Source organism: Adiantum capillus-veneris, chromosome 6, assembly GCF_014529385.1.
Source record: "Adiantum capillus-veneris isolate H3 chromosome 6, ASM1452938v2, whole genome shotgun sequence".
NCBI classification, from domain to species: Eukaryota; Viridiplantae; Streptophyta; class Polypodiopsida; order Polypodiales; family Pteridaceae; genus Adiantum; species Adiantum capillus-veneris.
In genome coordinates this window covers 24,545,053-24,563,420 of record NC_140936.1, presented here as the reverse complement: position 1 = coordinate 24,563,420, position 18,368 = coordinate 24,545,053, and the positions used below count along the sequence as shown (strand labels likewise).

At 43.1% G+C, this 18,368-nt stretch overlaps 1 protein-coding gene across 1 annotated transcript; it reads right to left on the bottom strand.

Moving 5' to 3' along the window:
- Positions 1–2,749: 2,749 nt before the first annotated feature.
- On the bottom strand, positions 2,750–5,926 carry LOC147455268 (uncharacterized). The gene has a single exon (XM_086515231.1). The coding sequence runs from the start codon at positions 5,663–5,665 to the stop codon at positions 5,294–5,296; it is 372 nt and encodes a 123-aa protein (XP_086371357.1). The 5' UTR covers positions 5,666–5,926; the 3' UTR covers positions 2,750–5,293.
- Positions 5,927–18,368: the final 12,442 nt, after the last annotated feature.

Sequence of the window (18,368 nt, the reverse complement as noted above, 5' to 3'; positions counted from 1 at the left end):
TTGAAGAACTCAAAGAGATCGCTCTGAAGATTATATAAAGAATTTTTAGATCTTAGATGCTACAACTGAGAATATCCCAAACATACCTTTTACCGAAGAAGAAGTTGATGATGTGAGATGACAGCTGCTAGAAGAGCAGGAAGGCCAAGAAAGAGAGAGGAAAACAAAGGCTGATTGGGACTTCAAGAAGAAGCAACCAACCCCACCATCAAGCTGAGAATCCAGCCCTCTACCATCACCACCTCCTCATAGTCCTCCTCAAACCCGAGGAGTTGAACAAATCTGATGGGCAACAAGACTCCAAGGAAGAGAAGAACAAAGAGGAAGAGCAGAAGGCAGAAGTTGAACCAAAAGATAAGAAGCCAGATCCAGAAGAAAAAAACTATAGAATATTTCTTGATCTACTAGTTGCGGATACTTTCGAGAACAGGCAACTAATGAAGCTTTTAAGTTGTCAAGCACTAGACCCAAAGAATACATGTTGAGCCCTCGATTGGTGGAGTTGAAGGAAATGGCCACAGATGCAATGGATTTATAGCCACAAGACAATGATTGGGATGAAGTGATGCAAAGACTCAATGGGCTCAGAGCAAGGTCTATGGCCACTGAGAGTGAAATTGATAATCTCAAAGCAAATGAAGTTCAAATCAAAGACGAGGTAGACTCGCTGCAAAAGCAGGACCAAGAGAACACACAGAAGCAATCCAAGCTGCAAGCTGATCTAGACGCAGCACTAAAAAGATGCCAAGAGCTGGAAAGTCAGAGTCAGGCAGCAGACTAAAAGCTTCAAAGAGCAGAGGAGGAGTACAAGAAAATCAGCAAATCACTGACGGATGCGGAGAAAGAAAGAGACAACTTGACACTCCAGCTTGCTGATGAGTCCAAAGAAATGGAAACTTTGAGGAATGCTAAGGAAAAAGCTCAGCTAGAACATGAGGCCCGCCAGGACAAAGTTATAGAGCTGAAAGATGAAATAAAAGTGAAAGATCACACAATCTAGAGGCTAAGGGAATCTCTGGGCAGAGTCAGAGCCGCTACCTCAACTAGCACTGCTTCAGAGAAAGATATATATGAAGAACCAATGAAGGAACTCCAAAAGGAGTTGACACTACAGAAGAGACAAAGATTGATGCTAGCCGAGGGCTCCCTAGTGATGCAAAGCCATTTGGAGGATGAGAACAAGGCCATGAAAGATGAGCTAGCAGCCTTGAAAAAGAAGATGGACGAGTATCTAAAGATGATGCAAACCGAAAATGAAGACACCAAGAAGAAGCTGGAAGAGGCTGAGAAAGCCAATGCTGAATGGAATGACCTTTTAGTGACCATGGGGGATCAAGATGAACAGGAAAAGAAAGCATATCATAAGCAGATTGATGAGCTAAGGCCAACAGTAGACTGAAGAGCCACACTTCTGCATAGGACCAACAGCAATGGAAGGAATTGACATAGGCAATGTGTCAGATCCAGTGGACACTAAAATGCAAGAGGACATCCTTGTGGGACCATCCCAAGAGCCCCGAGATCTGACACAAGAAGAAGAAGAAAATCTACAAAAGGCAATAGAAGCGGCAATAAAAGACACCGCCAAAGAAGCAATGGAGTGGGAGCAGAGGGTATTGAAGTCTATGACCATTCAAAATTAGATGCAAATGTTTTTCGACATGAATGGCTACAACCCTCTCTCCCATATCCTCTTCTCAAGTACGAAGCTACTACAATAAACAAGAGGATTAAAGACTCAAGAGGAGCCAATAGTGCCACTATACGAAGAAGATATCTCCAAACCAGAAGGTGTTAAGATTATTGTGGACTCTTAGCCAAAATGGAGAAGGGCATGGCTAACTAAATACCCGCAGTATTTAGTACATCTGGTAGAGATGCCTAAAATAATCATAGACAACCTTAGCTTTTTCCCTCTACCAAGGATGCGGACTTGGAAAGAACAAGAGCTGCTGAAGAAAAGCCACCCCACATGGCTCAACTACCCAAAGCAGCCAGGCTTGAAGGCCGGTGAGAGATTAATGAGTGAGAAATACATGGTGAAAACCCTAACGGGCGCCATTAAATTGTTCACTGGCTTGCCTTACCTCTCTTGCATTATGCTCAAGAAAATCTGTAAAACCCTTCTGGTAGTTTTTGAGATCTTTAAACTAGGACAGGCAATAGAGAGCATATTCTTCTTCCAAGACACATATAGATGTGCGTATGAACTGTCTGCTCAACCTTCCCATGAGGTGATACATGCCCTCTATCAGCGAATAATTTTTTTGTCCTCGTACCATCTCCACGCCTTTGTAGAAGCCTTCTACACCGGTTTCTTCACCATTGATACAGATATAATCGTCCCTACATTACTGGCCCCGCATGCACGGTATGAGTCCGTTCTGAAGATGTGCGAAAGCCTCCACTGAAGAAGCAGCTCTACTATCATGTCGGGGACGACTTGACCTAGGAGGGGGGAGGTGTTAGTGGTTGGACACACCCAACGGAGGATGATTTCCCGGCAGGATACTAATTTGCTTTGTAATTATTCCTTAATTGAGAAGAAACCGTCATTTCACCTTTGTAAATAGTGGGGCTTGTAGAAGCTTCCAGATTGTATCCCATTTTTGACATTTAGACTTAGTAAATGGTTAAATTGGAACATTAGAGTTTGAGATTGTAAGGTATTTATACCACTTTTGACCTTAATGCAAAAGACATTTCTCATTTTTATAAGTTTTGTCTGTGTAAGTTGAGTGTACTCTGTGTACGAGAGAGAGTGAGAGTTTATCTTGACGCTACGCATGCACTGGTGGTCGGAATCAAGTGCGGAGAAGTGTTGAGTGTTGCCCCTGAAGAGAGCTACACGCCAACACCTACATTGCAGGTGTACGGTCTGTTTTTGCGGGATCGACCCAGGAGCTCTATCTAGTGATTCAGTGAGCGTACATTGTCCGTTTTTGCATTTCAGCATATCCATGCGTTTGCAATGAGTAGAGCTACACATTAGGCACTTTAGTTTTCGGAAACGTCGACTTGTAAATTTCAACCAGACATCCTATGTGATTTTGCACCGGGTGTTTAGGGTTGGAGTTTTGGTTCATGGACCTTAGAGAGAGCTACCTATTGGTGTTAATAGGATTTCCCTCAAGTTCCATAGCGTTTCCAGAACATTTGATGGGTATTTGGATCTTGAAAGCATTGTAGGAAATCTCCTCTTGTGTACTCTTGAAAGCTGTAACTTAAACATTGGGTAGAGACCTCTATAGGAAGTGGTCAATAGTCAGTCGAGTGTAGGTTGACACCCTATGCTTGCTTCCACGCGCCTACGGGTCGACCTTCGTCCTTAGCTGGACAAATCTTGTTAGGTGAGTTCTCGCTGTGCTGACGTCCGTTGGGCATATCCGTCAACATCGTCACCTGCCTCAAACCTATCTAGCATACCTTTCGAACCATAGAAGATGGAAATCTCATCGAAGAACTCCTGTACTTGTTGAATAGCCCACTCCATAGCTGTATCCACAAGCATACTCATCAGCTGTGAAGCAAAATCCACTTTTATAAGCTTTTCCACGGCCATAGCGTGTGGCTCTTCACTTGGCACAACCGACAACACCTGTTACTCGATCAAAGATTTCTCTATCTGCATCAATTTCACCTTCTCTTCCATACCTGTAGCAGCCTCAAGCACCTCCTCTTCAGGACCGTCCAAGAAAGTAGAGACATACGGCTTTGCTAACTCCTCTTGTATGTCATCTTATCATGAACCAGTTCTTCTAATACATGCTCTACTGTCATATTTCTAGACAAAAAACAAGGAATCTCATCCCGTATCATTTCATCCTGGAGCATAGCAGCAACAAACTCCTCCTCCTTGTAGGAGTGGGCATGCCCACTTTGTTCAGATTCATCACTATCTGTCTCTACCAAGCTCAAACATAGATCCGCTTCATCTTTATCACAAGGTAGACTGATCACCTCAACAACACTCTTCTTGGAAAATCCTTGTACCTGTTGGACCACTATAGCATACTCTATGGCTACCTTTAGGAGCATAGCCACCAAAAGGGTACCAAACACCACTTTTACTTGCATATTCTCTTTCACAGACTTTCGGCTCTTCAATTTTCTTTTCATTTGCATTTCCAATCAACATGTTTTCAAACAAATAGTCATGAATCTTTACTGTTAGAGCTTGACCTAATCGGAATCAGTTTTCTCGCCATGGGACGTGAAGTCTTGACTCTTCATACAGGCTTTCCTCTTTGCTAGTCACCCAAAACTTGGAGCTTGTATCATCATCATCCTCGCCATAGGTTGACTCCGTGTTTGCATCTTCATCCTCTTTCTGCTTCATGAAAGTTTCCCCCACCCTGGCTTTGCACACACTCTTTGTCCACTTTTGAGCTTTTGGTATCGGTGGAAAGGGGGAAGGGAGAACAAACCCAGCACACTCCAAACTTGCCTCTCTATAGCCCAGGGATTAACCCGCACTCCTAGCCACACAGAATCACACACACTGATACACAATCTACAAACTTCAATTGCACACACTCGCCTTTGAACAGCACTGGCTGCACACACTCACACAATAAGGTGAGACGCCTCGACCGCCTCCAAAATCCGCCCACACAATCTCCCTTCCTCTCTCTCTCTCTCTCTCTCTCTCTCTCTCTCTCTGCACATTCACAGCCTATCCAAAGCCACACCTACCATGGATGCTATGCATGAGACAAGACGAACAGACAAGAAAATTGGTGGCCAACCAACACAAAAAATAACCCAACTAGACCATAAATCCGCTTATGCATAGCAAAAAAAAAGAACTCTGGTACAATGATGGCTAATGTCGATTCCCTACTTTGATGCAATCATTGGCGGCTGTACAGTTTAACCCCCCATGCTCGCTACAAGCCACTCCTGCCTCTACAGCCTGACGTGACCTCCTCCTTGTATAGCCGCCTCCACTCTCTCCCAATATGGCGCACCCCATGGAACTCCTCTTCATTTGCAACTCGGGCTCCCTTCTTCCCTGCCACCTCTCTACTGCTCCAAGCCACCTCTGTTCTCTGAAGGCGGCCCCCTCTCTCTTTGGCCACTGGCCCTGGCCACCTCCCTCTATTCTCAGCCTTGTTCACGGCCCAGCTCCCTTCAGCTCCACTGCAGCGCTGCACTTATAAATAGGTCGTTGACCGCCCTCTTATATACACACCTGTTGTGATCCTCCAATTATCGTCGGTCACTAGCATCCTTGCTAGTGGTTGCCTCTCCCTTTCTGCTGCTTAACGGCCTCCTCCACCTTCCTGCGCTCTCAAACCCAACCGGCCCCCAACTCTTGGTAATTACCTCCTCTTTCCCACTCCACTGCAGACCATGACCTTCTCTTCCTTGCACTGGTGGACAGTCCCTTCAAAGACCATGACGCCTCCCTGTGTACCTCTGGCTTGGTCGTCCTCTTCTCCTGATGGTCGTTTCTTCTTTCATGAGGCCAACTCCCACTCGTCAGAAGCCTCTCTTCCTCCATTAGGCCTTGCCTTGGTAAAATTTCCCCTTCCAGAAGATTGGCGCCCCTTCTCCCCTGGCGCCTCTCCCTTTCTCCATGCAGTCCACCACACCCCCTGTGCTCATGGCCTCTTCTCCGACTACCACCCCTTATGGCAGCGCTATCCGCATGCCTCTCCATGTAGTGCTCCCCAGCTTCCCCTCAATACTTGGAGCCCCTCCTCACTTTCCTGGCACGCCTCCTACTCCTTCCAAATGGTGCCACTCTCCTCACACATGTCGGGTAGATGGCAACCTTTTCCACTACCTTCTCCCCTGGCGCCTCTCCCTTTCTCCATGCAGTCCACCACACCCCCTGTGCTCATGGCCTCTTCTCCGACTACCACCCCTTATGGCAGCGCTATCCGCATGCCTCTCCATGGAGTGCTCCCCAGCTTCCCCTCAATACTTGGAGCCCCTCCTCACTTTCCTGGCACGCCTCCTACTCCTTCCAAATGGTGCCACTCTCCTCACACATGTCGGGTAGATGGCAACCTTTTCCACTACCTTTGCTCGTGACTGCATGCCAACCAGACTTTGAAAAAAAAACCTTTTTTACAAAACTCTCCAACTTGGCAAGTATTTCCACGCGAAGAGGTCCCATCGATCCCTGTCATGTCTCCTTGCCCAAATCTCATGGTCTTTGAACACATAAAAAACTTCAAGCTAACTGACCTGATGTCCAGCTCATCACACATCATAGCACCTTTTGCCTCACAAGGCTTGAGAACCACGAATGACCTCTACAATGGCGCATTTGGCATACACATCCCTACCGTACGTACTCCAATATGCATATAAGTCCTGCCAAAGTCCGCTATCATCATCCTGCCTAATGTTGTGTACCTACTGCTGGCTCTTCCTTGTGTTGACACAAATTGGGTGCACCATCGGCAACGTTGATAGACCGTTTTTGGCGTGTACAAGGTAGCGTTTATATGCATGGTCATATGTACAAAAAGATGTAAATACATGCATTTGGGAGCTTTGCAAAGTGGGTTCAAGTTCAAAAAAAGATGCAACATGTACACATTGTGAATAGTCAGGTTCGCGTGCTAGTAGTCGGACACATGTACATGCCTTTATAGGGTATCGGGGCCTTGGATATGGTTGTAGGTGGCTTATTTTGGTTCTAGAGAATGCGTTTGAGCTTTCTAGAATGTAAATAATGCAAGTGGCAAGTATGGGTACTCTCATCCCGCTTGAGAAGTTTGGGACATGCAGTAACTGTTTATTTACGGTGCTTTATCTGCGACGATGCGTGCACTGCCCTAGAAGTGTTCAAAAATGGAATGTGAGGATGTTTCAAAGTGCTTTGGGTATCAAGGATCAAGCGGGGGAAATTTGGTGAATTTTGGAGTCCGTTTGGGGTTTTTCCCCGAAAAATGCCCGCCGGGGGTCAAAACTGGCCACAACTAGGCAAAAGAAGATCGAAAAATGGTGAAAAAAGGTGTGAAATGGCTTCAAATTGCCACATCACTCATGGTTCCGTGATGGTCCAGCCTAAGGGAGAACTTTTGAAGAAAAATATGGGCACTTTCACCTCTCTATGTGTGGGAGGAAGCAGGGTTCCTACAGGTGGTCTAGTGCAGTCCTGTTGCGTTCGCGTCCTGTTTTCGAGTGTGTGGAGGAGTGAATGAGAGATTTCTCTCTTCAATTTTGCACTTGGAAGATTCTATGGAAGTTTTGAGGTTTCCATGGATGTGTGTGTGCAAGGAATTGAGGGAAGAAGGTGCAGCTTTCTGCAAGACTATGTGACCCTATATCGGTGCCATTAGGGTTGGCGCTACTCCAAAGAGTCCAACAAAGTGGAGTTTGGTGAAGCTTTTGAAATGGTTTGAGAGTGGCCTTTTGTGGCTGGAGTTTTTTATTTTTTGATGGTTTTTCTTGTATATTTTGGTCACCATCAAGCACGATTTCAAGTGTTGATCACCTCGACTCACCTTTTAGTGTCTGCGGGCAGGCAAGGGCTTGTAGGTCGAGGCGTTTGAAGTTTGAATTGAGCTTGTGGGTAGGATTTTCAAGGATCTTTTGAGTGGTGGTGAGTGAGGTGAGGAATTTAAGTAAATTACTTGTGTTGCATTGAGTTGTCTTGGTGTGTGAGTATGTGCACGACATCTTTTGCTCCATCATCCTTTGGCGATCTTGCTCGGGAGCGAAAATTTGCCGGTTGTGCACCCAGGTAAAGCGGTTTTTCTCTGAAGTTCGAGCTTCATTGAAGAAAAGTGGTGGTTTGGTTGAGGTGCAAGACTTCAAATTTTGTGGAGTTACTCATGCAAGGGAGAAGCAACTCCAAAGAGATGGCTTATACTCAGCCAGTGTTCACAGGGAAGGAGGATGTGAAGGACTGGATTGCGGACTTTGAATGGCATACGCTTGGTATGCACATTGTGAATGATGAAGCAAAGCTTCATGTATTTCCTCTTGCGCTCAAAGGAGAAGCTCGGGAGTGGTTTGAAGGTTTAGAGGAAGACAAAAAGCAAACATGGAAGCAGGTGAAGCTAGCAATTTTTGATAGGTTTGGAAAGAAGTTAACCGCAACAAAAGCGACAACAAAATTGAGAGATTTGCATCAAGATGTTCATGCTAACTTTAAAGAGTTTTTGCAACACTTCAAAGGACTTTGGGTTCAATTAGAGACGGCATCCCAAGTACCTCCAGGGGATTTCTTTAAAGTGCGTCAGTTTATGGATTCTCTCCATCCAAGTGTGAGGGAGAAGGTCGATCAAGATGAGCTTGCTACATTTGAAAGAGCTTTGGAAATTGCCGAAGCCAAGAGTAAGAAGATCAAGAGAAGGTGGGAGCAAGGCCTGACACATACTGAGCCAGTTGTGGTGCAACCAATGGTCCCTGTGACAACGGATGATAGAGTGGAGCAAGTGGTTCAAGGTCCAGATCCTGTTATGGCGCGGGTTCTGCATGATCTTGCCGGTCAGTTGCAAGAATTAAGAATTAACATAATGAATAGGAACCAAAGAGAAGAGCGTCCAATTGGGAGAGAGAGGTAGCGGACGAAGGCTACAAGGAAGGTGCTACAATTGTGATGAAGAGGGTCATTATGCCCCTGATTGTCCTGAACCACCAAGAGAGAGAGGAGGAATATACCCCTTATATGGACGTGGTCGAGGGAGAATAGAAGAAAGTCATCAAGAGAGGGAACTAGAAGCACCGCCGCCACAACAAAAACCACAACCATTGCCTAGAAATGGAGAAGGTAGAGTTATTAACATCATTACCCTTGAGCATCAAGATGTGGATGTTTTGGCCAATAAGAGAGCTAGGCATGATAGGGAGAAAGAGACAAAAGAAGAGAGGGAAACAAGAGCAAGGAAAGGAAAGGCTAAGGTAGAAGACAAACCAGAGAGTAGCAAGAGGCACCGAAGAAGGAAAACTGGTCCAAAGGACTACCTCCTTGGCCAAGATGTTGAAGACTATGATATTGTTGACTACATAAGAAATCAAAAGGCAAATATATCTTTTGGCAGTTGGTGGCTTTGAACGCTAAATTGAGGAGGCAGTGGACCAAGTGTGTAAGTACGCGGATCCCTTCCAAGAAGGAAAAGCATCAAATCATGGTGTCATTTTTGAGGGTTGGTAACCGAGTGGATATGGTGCCAATAGTTGAAGCTATGCTGGGAAAGAAGACGGAAGTGCAAGAATATGTGGATGGTGGTGCCCAAGTGTGTGTCATGACCTAGGCTATCATGAAGGAAGCAGGCATTAAGATGTTAGTGAATGATTCGATCCGTATGAGGATGGCCAACCAAAAAAAGGCAAGGTGTCTTGGAATAGCTGAAGATGTGAAGATAAAAGTCTTGGGGATTGAGTGCTTGGTTGATTGTTACGTGATGCAAGCAGGTGAGAATACGTATCCAATCATTTTAGGGAGGCCATGGCTTATAACCCTTGGTGCTAAGCAGGATTGGGGAACGGGCTTGATCACCATTCTTGACAAAGAGAAAGGAAGGACCATTGTCTACAACATGAAGACACACGAGAGCTGTACACAGCCCCTAGTGGAGATGCAAGATACGGATTTGACAGAAACCACGTCATATGATAGTGATGCTTTGTCTACGTCATTAGAAGAAAGTGTAGAGGAAGGCTTGATACAATCGTGTCCTGATCTTTTTGGGATAAGTGTTGAAAAGGAAGCATTGGTGCATGATGTGAAGGTCAAGGAAGAGAAGGATAGTCCAAAAGCAGTTGTAGAGCCTACCAAAGTGAATGTAAGGAACATGCTAGGAGAGGACTTGACAGAAAAAGAAAAAAAGGAGTATGAAGACATGTTGAAGGATTTTCCAAATCTATTCACCACTGAATATACAGAGTTGCAAGGAGCTAAAGGAGTCAACCATAGAATCAATCTAAAAGAAGGTGCCAAGCCAAAGGTTCAAAAGCTTAGGAGGTTGGGGGTCATTCATGAGAAGGCACTTCATGAAGAGGTGACGAAGTTTTTGGAAGTAGATTTCATCTTGCGAGTGGAGGAGTCTGAATGGGTCTCTCCAGTTGTTATTGTGCCCAAGAAGAACGTTGATTTCAAACCTTTGAATGCTGCCACAAAAAGAAACCATTACCCACTACCCTTCCTAGATGAAATCCTCAATTAGGTTGCAGGTCATGAATGTTATTCAATCATGGATGGATTTTCTGGCTACTTTCAGATCTTGATAGTGATTGAAGATCGATTGAAGACGACCCTCATAACCCCTTGGGGTTGTTTTGTCTACAAAAGAATGCCTTTTGGGCTAGTTAATGCATATGCTACCTTCCAAGGATGGATGAATAGAGTGTTTGGTCCCTACTTGGGTAATTTCATTCGTGTTTTCATGGATGACATTGGGTGTTATAGCTCCAGGGTCACACATTTGGATAAGCTAAGGTTGAGTTTTGAAAGGCTTCAACAAGAGGGTGGGCAACTCAACCCAAAGAAGTGTAAGTTTGCTCATGCTAGAGTCCATTTTCTAGGACATGTGGTTTCCCAAAATGGAATAGAAGCTGACCCAAAGAAAGTTAAGGCTTTATTGCTTATGGATCCACCCAGCAACACAAAGGATTTGGCATCATTTGTGCATAATCTGAGGTACTTGTTACGTTTTTTTGGGATGTTATGTAAGTATGTGTATCCTCTCCAGAAATTGAGTCAAAGAGTTCAAGGGTTTAAATGGAATGAAGACATGCAACAAGTTTTTGATGGCATCAAGGAGGTATTGTGTGCTTTACCAATAGTGAGTCCTCCCGACTTGCAGTCGATTTTCTATGTATCTATTAGTGTGGGGTCAATAGCTTTTGGGTCGGTTCTCTTACAAAAGCAGGGAAGGAACTTCAAGCCAGTCTATTTTGAAAGAAAAATGAAGAATGTAAGCGAGTTCTCCTACACGGAAATGGAGCAATGGGTATTTGCCTTGGTTCTTTCTTGTTGAACATTCAAGACCTATCTATTGCCCCAAAAGTTCTATGTGCTCACCACATCGAATCTTTTGCCGGAGGTAGTACAACATTTGAAGCCTAGCAAGCGCATCTTAAAGTGGACTTTGGAGCTTCAAAGAGTATGAGTTTGAGTTTAAAGTGGATCATTATGTTAAAGCTCACTTGGCAAACATAGTGGTACATAAGGGGGGGGAGATTCCATCTTACCCAAGGGTAGACAAGGATGATCATGAAGAGGAAGTAGATATTACAGATGCGTATACAATGATGTTTGATGGTGCATACAGGAAAGTTCTTCAAAAGGCAAGTGGTGGGGTAGTCATTAAGAACCCAAAAGGCGATCTAATCTTTTCTAGAGCTTACGATCTTGATGAAGCTGAAAGTAACAATGAGGCTGAGTATCTCAGGCTTTTCCTTGGGTTGAAGGAGTCTGTTGAGTTTGGGTTGAAAAGGGTCATTGCAAAAGGGGATGCATTGCTAGTCATGAATCAGTTGCTTGGTTTGTGGAATGTTAAAAAAGACAATTTGAAGAAGTGGTTTTATGGCATCATGAAGCTTTTGCATGAGTTTGAGAAGATACAGTTTAAGCATGTTCCTCGTGAGAAGAATAAAGAAGCTGATGAGTTAGCTAGGGACAAGTTGAATGCCTTGGTAGCTCCTTTAAAGGTCAAGGAAGCCTTGTATGCAGGAAGGGAATCATTGCAAGATGTAGAAGTATTTCTTGGTAAAGGGAAATGTCCTGAGGGCATGTCAAAGGTTCGGTGTAAGAGAACAGTTGCAAAAGCAAGAAACTACACATTGGTAGGTGAGGATCTCATGCTTTATGGCAAGGATAGCATTTTGATAAAAGTTCCGTACAAAGAAGAGATAGGCTTGATTTTGGAGCACTTCCATGAAGAAACAGGCCATCAAGGCAAGGATCAGGTTGTCTTTCGTGTTTTGAGAGCAGGTTACTGTTGGCCCTCTATGATGAGAGATGCTTATTTTTTGTGCAAGTCATGCCAAGAATGCCAAGTGTTTGCAAATCGGAAGATTTTGGCTGAGCCTCAAAAAGCTATAATGTCTTTTGATGCATTTTCAAAATGGGGAGTAGATGTTCTAGGTCCAATGCCAAGAGCCAACAATGGAAAAAAGGCATATCCTTGTGGCTGTGGACTATTTGACAAAATGGGTGGAGGCAAGAGCAATAAAAGATGTAACAGTAGGAAGAGTGGCCTCTTTTTTATATGAACAAGTGTGTTTCAGGTTTGGAGCTCCTATGGTTATCATTTCTAATCATGGACCAGGGTTAAGGGGAAAACTTGTTGCTACTCTCATGGAGAAATTGACAATTCAGTATAGGCATTCTTCTCCTTACTACCCACAATGCAATGGATTGGTTGAGAACTGCAATGGTCAAATTGTGAAGATGCTATCAAAGTATGCTAGAGAGCATCCTAAAGAGTGGGACTTGGACTTGGAAAAGTGTTTGTGGGCTTATAGAACTGCATATAGAGTGCCAACACAGTTTACACCATATGAGCTTGTTTATGGAAAAGAAGCTCTTATGCACATACAAGTGCAGTTGGATGCCTTGAAGTTGTTGTGCAGAATGCAAGGTGAGCATAATGACAAGCTGCAAGAAAGAATTATTTCTCTAGAGTTTCTGCAAATGAATAGAGAGAAAGCCAGTGATTATTATCTTCAACAAGCACAGACAAGGATGGAGAAAGTGAATAAGAGGCTGCCAGAGAAAGAGATCAAAGAAGGAGATTTGGTGATGAAGTATGATTCTCGCTTGGATTTTACTTTTCAGAAGAAGTTGAGGGAAAAATGGTTGGGTCCATACAGAGTGAAGCATGTATTGGACCTCTAATAGCTCTATCTCAAGCTCAAGGATTCTGCCGCACAAAATATCAGGTGTCTCTCCTTGACTTGCAAGATCATGCCCTTGGCTTGCCAATGCAACAAGTGTGTCTGATTCTTTGGAAAGTATAACTATTGTATGTTTGCATGGAGGCATTGGATTATTGGCATGACTTGCAGCCACTTTCTTTGCAATCCGTCCATGCCCAACGCCAGAGTTCTTGGGGCAGTCTGACCAATCCACGGTCTCCCAAGGATGTCGTAAACATAACATTGATGTATAAAGTAGAGTGCCATTTGATTGTTGTTTGGCATAACTCTCTCTCGACATATGAATCTTTGCAGAAACACTTGTGCAAGTCCTTTGTGTTGCAAATCTGACAGCTTTACATGCGCCGACTCCTTCGCATTGTCGCTGATTCAAAATAAATGTTGACACACAAAGTGGCTTGGACATAGTTTCCTACACTCCTTAAAGCTGAGAGGTTTGCCTTGCAACCCGGACTCATCCTCTTTGATCCGTGCAATAGCTTTGAGATCTTTCTCCTGACCATAACGCTCTCTCTCCTCTTTGTAGATGGCTTGTGCTTCGGTGTGGTTAAGTTTTTCTTCCATATATATCAATCAAGCGAACATGTAATCATGAGAAAGATTTTTCATAAAGTTAACATGTTATCGCTTTCAAATCTTCAAAGAAATAGACATGATATCTTAATCTTGCAGCAATAAATAGATATAATATTTATCACCATGTCGTTAAAAAGAGAGAATATAATTTGATCAATTATATAATTTAGAAGTGCAACCAAAGACGACCATAAAAAACTCATCACTTCAGCCATCACTTGGTCGTAGACTAGAAATCGTTACAATGTCATAGCCCCACTCTATGGGCACCATTTAGACACATGGAAAAATCAAAAGCGTTAGGTCAAGCTAAGGGATTGTTTTGCTTGCCACTCTCAAGGTGGGTAAATGCATTGCCTAAAAAATCCCTTTTTTTTTTCTCTTGTGGCACTTTCATGCACTTTAAGATCCGTTTACAAGTATGACACATGGAGTCAATACACATGGCTTTACTCCAGGGAGAGGGATTAGTAGATATGCTTTCTGGGGCAACCCATGGAAAATCTCTCTCGCTCTGCTTTCTAGTTTCTATTTGCAAGTTGTGGAGAGGAGGAAAGCATGCCATGGTGGGGGTCTTTGTATATGAGCCCCAATCCACAAAGCCTGCATAGACCCCTTTCTGTCCAAAGTGAAGCATCATGTTGCAGGAGTGAAGGTCATAATACAGGCAAACAATTGGAGCGTGAATGTGAACAACCCAACTGGTGTGAGGTACACTCAACACAAGTCCTGGACATTGTTGTAATGTTGATTAACAGTTAATCAATCTAATCCCTAATGAAGTGTGTGGAATGCACAACACAACCATCAACGGATAATTTAAAAATCTCGGATTGTGGTCAAACATCGTACATATTTACATTCAAGACAACACCAATTCATCTACTGATAAGTGGCATATCTACGGATCAAAAAATACAAGGCGTGTCATGCTAAGATGAGGAGGGCATAGGTATGCATCTCTTCACTCTTAGGTAGACAAACATATCCCTCATATTTCTATGTAGTAAGAACGATGATGTGACTTAATCCAATCCCTGATGAAGTGTCTGGAGCTCACAACACAAACATCAGAGGAGAACTTAACAATCTCATATGCAGACCAAATATTGTATGTATTTATATCCAAGACAACACCAAGTCATCTAGTGATGAACAATGACATGTCTTTGGAGTTCGAAACAACAAGAGTACCCAGTGTGTCACACAAAGGTGAACAGGGTATAAACTATGCATCTCGCCACTCTCTGTTTGTTGGACGAATAGAAACCCTTGTGTGTACATGAAAAAATGATAATTTAAGTTAATCTAAAATTGAGCAACCTATAGGCCACTCTGGAGTGAGAGGTGTAGAATCACGCCTACTACACACTACGACTCAACCACTAAACCCTAAACTCATCCATGTGGTGAGAGATAAACAACTGCACCACATGAGTGAGAATCTAAGTCTATCCTAAAACCCTTCTCTGTAGTGAGCCAAGTGGCTGCACATTACGAGAAAAGTGACTAATTTCTACACACTTATGGAGTGAGCCAGATGGTTACACACCACAAAGTGGCCTATAACCTATAATCCAACTTTGTGGTGAGAGTAAAACAACTGCACCACACGAGTTTCGCACAACACACAAAAACAAGTTAGAAAAGAGCGATACAAGTTGAAAATTTTACCTCAAGCTCTGGCTGTCCCAAAATCCTCCTCAAACACTGGCAATCTCAAGCTCTGTCTGTCTCACCACTCTCTTGAAGCTCTACAACTACTTTCGATCAAAACCGGCGACGGTTTCTTATATAAGATATTTTACGATTGAAAGATCTTTTGATCGAAAAGACTTTCGATCGAAAAAAATAAAACAGCAATACAGGATTTCGGCGTATAATAGCGTTTTATGCGTATAATTATTTCGGTTCGGACGTATAAATGCAACACAGTGTGAGATGAAAAAATGCTCAAAACATTGTTTTCCTTGTCCTTCGTGGCCCAATTACACAGGATGCAACGGTTGGTTTCTCCTATGCCCACGATCTATCAATTCTAAATAACAACTTTCAACAAAGTGTGTAAGAAAGGTATACCTTAGATCCTTAGCTATTCTAGCCACTTACTGAAGGTGGATGCATCCAAGATCCACCACTTGGACATTCTAACCAGATTTTTGAAGGTGGATGCAACGGTTGGTTTCTCCTACATCCACCAACTTCCTATTTTTCAAGGAGAGTGCATCCAAGATCCACCACTTGGCCATTCTAGCCAGATTTTTATAGGTGGATGCATTGGTTGGTTTCTTCTACATCCACCAACTTCCTATTTTAAACAAAGTGTGTGCAATATGCAGACTTTAGATCCACCACCTGGCCATTCTAACCAAGGCTTGAAGGTGGCTACAATTTAGATCCACCACTTAGCCGTTCAAACCAAAACTTTCAAGATGGATGTAATGGTTGGTCTCTCCTACGTCCACTATCTATCAATTTTAAAAGGTGTTTATAGGAAAGATAGACCATAGATCCACCACTAATTGGCCATTTAAACAAGTATTGGTACCACTTGGCCATTCTAACCATGTCTTAAAGTTAGGTGTATTCAACACTTGGCCATCATAACACTTGTAATTTTGTACAATGTTTGTGGGATGAGTAGATCCTAGATCCACCACTTGGCCGTTTAGGCTAAGAATTGGGAAGTAGGTGCATCAAAGATCCACCACTTGGCCATTATAACCAAGGCTTGAAATGTGGAGCCAAGTTTTGGTGTCTCCCAGATCCACCACCTTGAAATCTCAAATAAGGTCTGTGAAATATGTAGACCTTAGATTCCGCAGTGGGCCATTCTAACCAACCCCTAGAGGATAAGTGAATCCAAGATCCAATAGCTAGTCATTTCAAGCCAAGTTTTGGAAGGTGGATGCAATGGTTGGTGTCTCCTAAATCCTCCAATTTACAAATTTCAACAAAGGGTGTAAGAAAGGTAGACCGTAGATCCTTATCCATTTTAGCCAATTTTTGAAGGGTGTATCCAAGTTCAATCACTTGGCCATTCTAACTAGATTTTTCAAGGTGGATGCAATGGTTGGTTTCTCGTACATCCACCAACTTCCTATTTTAAGCAAAGTGTGTGTACTATGTAGATCTTAGATCCACCATCCGGCCATTCTAACCAAGGCTTGACGGTGGCTGCAATTTAGATCCACCACTTGTTGGCCATTCTAACCAAATCTTGCAAGTTGGATGCAATGGTTGGTTTCTCCTATGTCCCTCGTCTATCAATTTGAAATAGTGTTTGCTGCAAGAAAGGTAAACTGTAGATCCACCACTTGGCCATTCAGACTAAGATTTGAAAAGTATGTGCATCAAGGATCTACCACTCAACCATTCTAACCAAGTCTTGAAATGTGGATCCAATTGTTTGTGACTCCTAGATCCACCACCTTGCAATTTCAAATAAAGTACATGAAATAGGTAGACCTTAGATTGCCCAGTGGGACATTCTAACCATGTCCTGGTGGGTGAGTGCATCCAAGATCCAACACTTGGCCATTCTAGCCAAATTTTGGAAGGTGGGAGCAATGGTTGGTGTCTCTTAAATCCTTCAACTTACATCTTTCAACAAAGTGTGTGAGAAAGGTAGACCTTATATCCACCACTTAGTCATTCTAGCCAATTTGAAGGTTACATCCAAAATCCACCACTTGGTTATTATAACCAGGTTTTTGCAAGGTGGATGTAATGGTTAGTTTCTCCTACATCCACCAACTCCCTATTCTAACCAAAGTCTGTGAAATATGTAGACCTTAGATCCACCACCTGGACATTCTAACCAACTTTTGAAGGTGTAATATGTAGACCTTAGATCCATGATCCACCACTTGTCCATTCTAACCATGTATTAAAGTAAGGTGCATTCAACACTTGGTCATCATAAGACTTGTAATTTTACACAAATTCTGTGGGATGAGTAGATCCTAGATTCACCACTTGTCCATTTAGACTAAGAGCTGGGAAGTAAGTGCATCAAAGACCCACCACTTGACCATTCTAACCAAGGCTTGAAATGTGGATCCAACGGTTGGTGTCTCCTAAATCTACCACCTTGCAATTTCAAATAAAGTGTGTGAAATAGGTAGACCTTAAATTCCTTAGTTGTGCCATTCTAACCAAGTACTAGAGGGTGAGTACATCCAAGATTCTACACTTGGCCATTCTAGTGAAGTTTTAGAAGGTGGGTGCAATGGTTGGTGTCTCCTAAATCCTCCAATTTATAACTTTCAACAAAGTGTGTGAGAAAGGTAGTCTACCTTAGATCCACCACTTAGCCATTCTAGCTAGGTCATGAAGGTGGTTGCATCTAGAATCCACCACTTTCTTACTAGGTCTTGCAAGGTGGCATCTGGCCATTGTAGCCAAGTTTTAAAGGTGGCTGCAATGAAGATCCACCACTTGGCCATTCTAACCAAATCTTGCAGGGTGGATGAATTGGTTGGTTTCTCCTACATCTATCAACTTTCCATTTTAAACAAAAAGTGTGTAATATACAAACCTTAGATCCACCACCTGGCCATTTTAACCAAGTCTTAAAAGTGGCTACAATCAACATCCACCACTTAAACATTCTAACCAAATCTTGCAAGATGGATGTAATGGTTTGTTTTTTTTATGCCACCATCTATCAATTTTGTTGGAATTTTTCCGCTTGAAATCTAATTTTCCCACCTGAATTCAAACTACCAAGATCTAGTTCAAATTTTTTCGTTGGAATTTTTTCGCTTGAAATTTAATTTTCTCGCCTAAATTTAAAGTTTCTTACAGAGGGAAACTCAAACCCCAGATCCACCACTTGTACAACCTTAATATACAACCACCTGTGAAGAAAACATATGAGACCATGCCTCACGGAGATGTTACAACACGAGAGTAAGTTCCACCACTTGTCCAATCTCAAT

Bases quoted from the DNA above. Each gene is read 5' to 3' on its own strand.
- LOC147455268 (XM_086515231.1), bottom strand. From the start codon at position 5,665: ATGGAGAGGCATGCGGATAGCGCTGCCATAAGGGGTGGTAGTCGGAGA.